We start from the raw sequence: 5798 nt of genomic DNA on the forward strand, positions 1-5798 counted from the left end.
GGACGATGCTCGGCCAGTGCTGGCCGGCCGCTACCGAACTGCTACTTTCAAAAGAGCCGGGGCCGGCCGCGGGGTGGCGGCGCAGGTGAGTGGGGGTTGTGCGGCTTTGGGGGCTTCCCTGCTCCTTGGGGGCTGAGAGGGGGTACTGGGGGGGGGGAGGGGAGGGGAGACTGGCACCCAGCGGAACGGAAGGGTAGGGTAGGGTAGGGTAGGGTTGAGCCTTGGGGGGCGGTGTCCCCGCTCAGCAACCCCTACTCCCCCGTAGAACCGTTCCCCAGTGCTTCGGGGAGAGGCGGAAGTGGAAACCGCTGTCCTGGGGGCTTCTGTTGCCCCAGGGTGCAGAGGTACCCCCGAGCCCACTTCCCTATCTGGTGCCTAGGGTGGGGGGTAAGGGAGTGGGATCTTTTACATCCTTTCTGGGATGCAGGGAGCTGGGAACTGCCCTTCCTTCCCCCCCCGCTCCCAGCAGGGCACTTTAGCTGGGGGTCGTGGGGCTCCGTGTCCACCCCTCCCCTGGGAGGAGCACACCAGCCCTTTCCTGCACTCCTAGCCAGACCTGCACCATCCCTGGGGTTGCCTCAGGGCGCCATGTGTCTGCTTAGGGAGGGGGTTGGGTCCTGTCCCTGCTGCACTACACTTTCACGGGGGGTAGGTACTCCATGGTTCTGCCTCTAGCCCTTGAGGGTGCCCCTCGGGGCAGGCAGCTGCCCACATCAAGCCCTGCTCTGCTCCCAGCTTGCTTGTAGAGGCCAAAGGAGAGGATGCCGTTGCCACGCAATGCCAAGGTGCTGAGCACCAAGCAGCCCCGAGCAGGCAAGGTGGGCCCTGCTGCAGAGAATGCCAACCCTGAGAAGGTGAGTTGCAAGCCAGGCGAGGGGTGTGGGGGGGTCCTGTGGGGCAGCTGGCCCCCCATCTTCTAACAGCCTCTACTGCAGGAGGAAAGCTCTCAGGCCAAGAGGTCTCCATCCTCACCCCAGGGCGGGCCCAAGAAGAGATCAGCATTCGGGGACATCACCAATGTGAGTTCTTCTGTGGGGGTGGGGCTTTTGGTAACCCTTGTGACCCCTCCATGGGAGTGGGGCTCTGTATCCCCTCCAGCACCCAGCGTGGGGGGTGTCCTGTGCCCCATCAGCAGGAGGAGAGGTGTCCCTGTGGGGCACAGCTTGCTTTCCTCTGTGCACCTCTGTATACCCCTATTCTCACCCAAACAGGCTCACAAGAACCAGGTGGTGGCAGGGAAGAAGGAGGCCGTGAAAGTGGCACCAAACAAGGCACAGAGGGCCCATGCTGCCCTGGGGGTGGCCAAAAACAATGAGATCAACCTGAAAAAGTGAGTAGCCAGGGGAGATGGGGACAGGGACCAGGGTGGGGGGGGCACTGCAGGACCAGCACCTGCAAACCTGTCCCATGGACAAGAAGAAGAGGTAAGGTCTTCCTTTGGGTGATAGAGACTGAGCCCAATGGGGAGGGCAGACAGTAGCTAAACAGCCTCAAGTTGTCCCAGGGGAGGTTTAGATTGGATAGTAGGAAAAATGCCTTCACCAAAAGGGTTTCAAGCATTGAAACAGGCTGCCCAGGGAAGGGGTTGAGTAACCAGCCCTGGAGGTATTTAAAAGACATGTAGATGTGACACTTAAGGATGTGGTTTAGTGGTGGACTTGGCAGTGTTAGGTTTATGATAGGACTTGATCTTAAAGGTCTTTTCCAACCTAAATGATTCTAAGGGTCTCTATGGGGATATTTTAGGGGTGCTTTAGCCTTTCCCTTAAGCAGCAAGGGGCTCTGGAGAACACCTTTTAGCCGGGAGATGTGGCCTCCTCCCAGCGATAACTTATGTTCTTGTCCTGTCCAGGTCAATGAAGAAAACTCCACCAACGGAGACTCCTGCAGAGCCCAAAAAGGATCCTGTGCCAGAGGAGCTGGTGCCTGCACAGGTACTGAAGCCCTCCAAGGAGAGGGCAAAGACCCTGGACTGCAGCCTGACCCCCAGCCTCATCCTGGAGAGGATCCTTAAGCTGGATCGATGGGTTGAGGTCAATTGGTCAAAGTTTAACAAGGCCAAGTGCTGAGTCCTGCACTTTGGTCACAAAAACACCAGGCAACGCTACAGGCTTGGGGAAGAGCAGCTGGAAAGCTGCCCGGCAGAGAAGGCCCCGGGGTGCTGGCTGACAGCCAGCTGAGCATGAGCTAGCAGTGCCCAGGTAGCCAAGGAGGCCACCAGTCCCCGGGCTTGTGTCAGCACTGGTGTGGCCAGCAGGAGCCGGGCAGGGATGGGGCCCCTGTGCTCGGCACTGGTGAGGCCCCACCTTGAATGCTGGGCTCAGGTTTGAGCCCCTCGGGACAAGAAGGCCCTTGAGGTGCTGGAGCATGTCCAGAGAAGGGCAACGGAGCTGGGGAAGGGTCTGGAGAGCAGGTCTTATGAGGAGTGGCTGAAGGAACTGGGATTGCTTAGCCTGGAAAAGAGACTGAGGGGAGACCTTATCGCTCTCTACAGCTACCTGAAAGGGGCCGTAGTGAGGTGCGGTTGGTCTCTTCTCCCAAGTTACTAGTGATAGAAGGAGAGGAAATGGCCTCAAGCTGTGCCAAGGGAGGTTTAGTTTGGTTAATGGGAAAAATTTATTTACTGAGAGAGTGGTCAGACATTGGAACAGGCTGTCCAGAGAGGTGATGGAGTCACCATCCCTGGGGGTGTACAAAAAAATGTGTAGACATGGCACTTCAGGACATGGTTTAGTAGACAAGGTAGCATTGGGCTGACAGTTGTACTTGATGATCCTAGCGGTGTTTTCCAGCCTTTATCATTCTATGATTCTATGATCCTGATGGTGCCGCTCTATGGCTTCTGCTGGTGGTACCAGGGTACCAGGCAGTGCTTTGGAGCTTGGAGATACTTGAGCCAGTCTGGGAAGCTGAGGAGGGGGATAAAGCCTCCCACATTCTTCCTTCAAAATACCTCCTGTGGGAATGAGCGGGGTGGGGGCTGCAGGGTGATGGGGATGCAGAGGTGCAGCAGCCTTGCCCTGAAGGGATGACTGGCACCTGCAGAGTGTGGGGCCTTCCCCTTACCCCTGCCTCCTCCATCCCACCAGGTACCAGCAGTGGAGGACATAGACAAGGAGCAGCTGGGTGACCCCTATGCCAATGCAGAGTATGCCAAGGAGATCTTTGAATACATGCGGGAAAGAGAGGTGGGTGATGCCTGGCCAGGGGGTGGCAGCCTGTCCTGGGAAGGGGTGACCATGTGGGCAGGGCCACCCACTGCCCAGCCCGGAGGCTCTGAGCACCTGGTGGGGGCCTGCATGGGGTGGGAAGGGGCTTGTTTGTGGGTGGTGGCTTCTGGTGAGTCCCTGACAGCTGGTACCTTGGCAGGAGAAATTCATACTACCTGACTACATGGAGAAGCAGCCAGACATCAGTGGGGACATGCGTGCTGTCCTGGTGGACTGGATGGTGGAGGTGCAGGTACATGGGCACGGGGAGAGATGGCCTTCTGCAGAGCAGCCCCAGCATGCCTTTGGTGTGTGGGACCTCAGTATGCCAGCAGTTACTCCTGCGAGTGTCCCCAGTGCAGAGCTGATCTTCCCCCTCCCCAGGCTGGGGATAAGCCTGTATCATTCTCTCTGAGCTTGGGCCCATGGGTACCTCTGGCCCCTGTGAGGGGAACCTGGTGGGGGCCAGGTGGGCCTGGCTTTTGCCTGACACTCCCTTCTGTCCCCCTGCCCAACATCCTTGCAGGAGAACTTTGAGCTCAACCATGAGACACTGTACCTGGCTGTGAAACTGGTGGACCACTACCTGGTAGAGGTGGTGAGCATGAGGGACAAGCTGCAGCTCATTGGCTCTACTGCCATCCTCATCGCCTCCAAATTTGAGGTAACTCCTTGTGTGCTGTCTTGGGGTGCTGGGACAGAGGGTTCCTCTCTGGTCCCCATGAGTTATTGGAGAAGGCCAGGTCCCCACAGTGCCAGGCTACTGCCCTCAATGCTGCTGGGGTGGCATGTCCATCCTCGTGTCATCGCTTCCTATCCCAAGGGCTCTGAATGCAGTCCTGGTGGGCTGGATCAGTCTCCTGGTGTCAGTGGAGACCTGGCTTGTCTCTGCTCTGCAGAGACCACCAGGGCAGCTGAGTTCACCTTGTACAAGCAAGGCTTGGAGTTAGAGCCAAGGGCTGGAGCAGTGTAGACAACTCACAGGCCCCATTGGATGTTGTAACAGTCCTTTCAGGGTCTGGCAGGGCATGAGCCCTTACAGTGGCTGCAGACAGGTAGGATTTCCTGAGCATTGCCAAGACAAGCCCCCATTAGAGTGCTGAGCAGTTGTACCCCTGCAGGAGCGGTGCCCACCATGCGTAGATGACTTTCTCTACATCTGCGACGATGCCTACAAGCGGGAAGAGCTCATTGCTATGGAGATAAGCATCCTCAGCACCCTCAAGTTCGACATCAACGTCCCTATCCCCTACCGCTTCCTGCGACGCTTTGCCAAGGTGGGTGCAGCAGGAGGGTGGCCTGGTGTCAAGGTGCCTCCAGGCACCCCTTTTGTTGTCTCCCTGGGGTGGCAGTGCATCCCCGGGGCTAAGCATGCCCAGCTGACAGCAAGGAGGGTTTGGCCACACCTCTGCAACAGGGCTGAGGGGTGAGGATGCTGGTCTGTGGCACGCGGGAGGTGTGGGATGTATCCCGTGCTCCAGGGGCAGCACTCTAGAGCCCCAAAAGGCTGTGGAGGGAGAAGTGTTGCTCCAAAGGCTGAGCCTTTCCCTGCCTTCCTGGCTGTAGTGTGCCCATGCCACCATGGAGACGCTGACACTGGCCCGTTTCCTCTGTGAGATGACACTGCAGGAGTACGATTATGCCCGGGAGAGCCCCTCTAAGCTGGCTGCCAGCTGCCTGCTGCTGGCACTCACCATGAAGAACCTCGGTGGCTGGGTAAGTGCCTGCCAAGGCACCACAGGGGTGCAGGAGTGAATGGACTGGTGTGCGGGGGTAATGCTGTGGGGCTCTACTCAGATTTGGGGCGGGCTGGAGAGGGAAGACGATGGCTGTATTGTTGCTGAGAGGACCCAGCTCAGCTGTCCCTTTGCAGACCCCCACACTGGAATACTACAGCGGGTACCGCTCCCAGGACCTGCATCCCCTGGTGAAGAGGTTGAATTTCTTGCTCACATACCAGCCCCATGACAAGCTGAAGGCTGTGCGCACCAAGTACTCACACAGGTGAGCATCACAGGGCTCTGCCTCTTGCCTCCTCCCTCTGCAGAAGGTGGCACCACCAGCATGCACCCTTGGGTGCTGCAGAGAGCTGTGTGGCCCTGGTGGATGGGTGCCAGGGTTGTGGCTGAGATCTAAGCCAATGTGCTTGTTTCCAGGGTCTTCTTTGAGGTTGCCAAAGTCACCCCTATGGACATGCTCAAGCTGGAGGAGCAACTGAAGAGCTGCTAGCCCTGTCTCTGTAAATAGCCTGTAAATAGCTGGGTGCTTTCTGGCACTGGAGCACCATGTACATAAATAATAGCAATTTTAACTGAAGGAGGGGAGGGAGGGGGGAAAAAAAAGTCAGGTGGAGCTGTCAATAAACTATTGTGTTTGTCCTATGTGCTACTGGCTGCTGGGACAGGTGGGGGAGGGTAGTAGAGATATTGCTGAACCCCTGAGTTGTGGCTCCCCTTGCTCTGTGTGGGGTGGGTTTTATGATGGGGAGGCAGGAAGGGCTGAGAGGACAAAGCTGAGGGGTGAAGGGACTAGGTCCTCATCACCCTCCCTGTACCCCTCTCCTTCCCCTAAGTAATGACACTACACAAG

General features: G+C 57.7%; 1 protein-coding gene across 2 annotated transcripts; it reads left to right on the forward strand.

Annotated features, from left to right (window-relative positions):
- CCNB3 (cyclin B3) lies at positions 1–5590 on the forward strand. 2 transcript variants are annotated; one of them, XM_075106462.1, is made up of 12 exons: positions 1–85; positions 736–854; positions 936–1019; positions 1212–1330; positions 1853–1934; positions 3090–3188; positions 3370–3462; positions 3736–3873; positions 4331–4486; positions 4776–4925; positions 5083–5213; positions 5366–5590. In XM_075106462.1, the coding sequence occupies exons 2-12, from the start codon at positions 762–764 to the stop codon at positions 5436–5438; spliced, it is 1218 nt and encodes a 405-aa protein (XP_074962563.1). In that variant the 5' UTR covers positions 1–85; positions 736–761; the 3' UTR covers positions 5439–5590. The 2 variants fall into 2 exon arrangements, with proteins under 2 accessions (XP_074962563.1, XP_074962562.1); XM_075106461.1 differs by having other exon boundaries at positions 924–1019; positions 5366–5589.
- Positions 5591–5798: the final 208 nt, after the last annotated feature.

This window comes from Phalacrocorax aristotelis, chromosome 11, assembly GCF_949628215.1.
Source record: "Phalacrocorax aristotelis chromosome 11, bGulAri2.1, whole genome shotgun sequence".
Taxonomy (NCBI): Eukaryota; Metazoa; Chordata; class Aves; order Suliformes; family Phalacrocoracidae; genus Phalacrocorax; species Phalacrocorax aristotelis.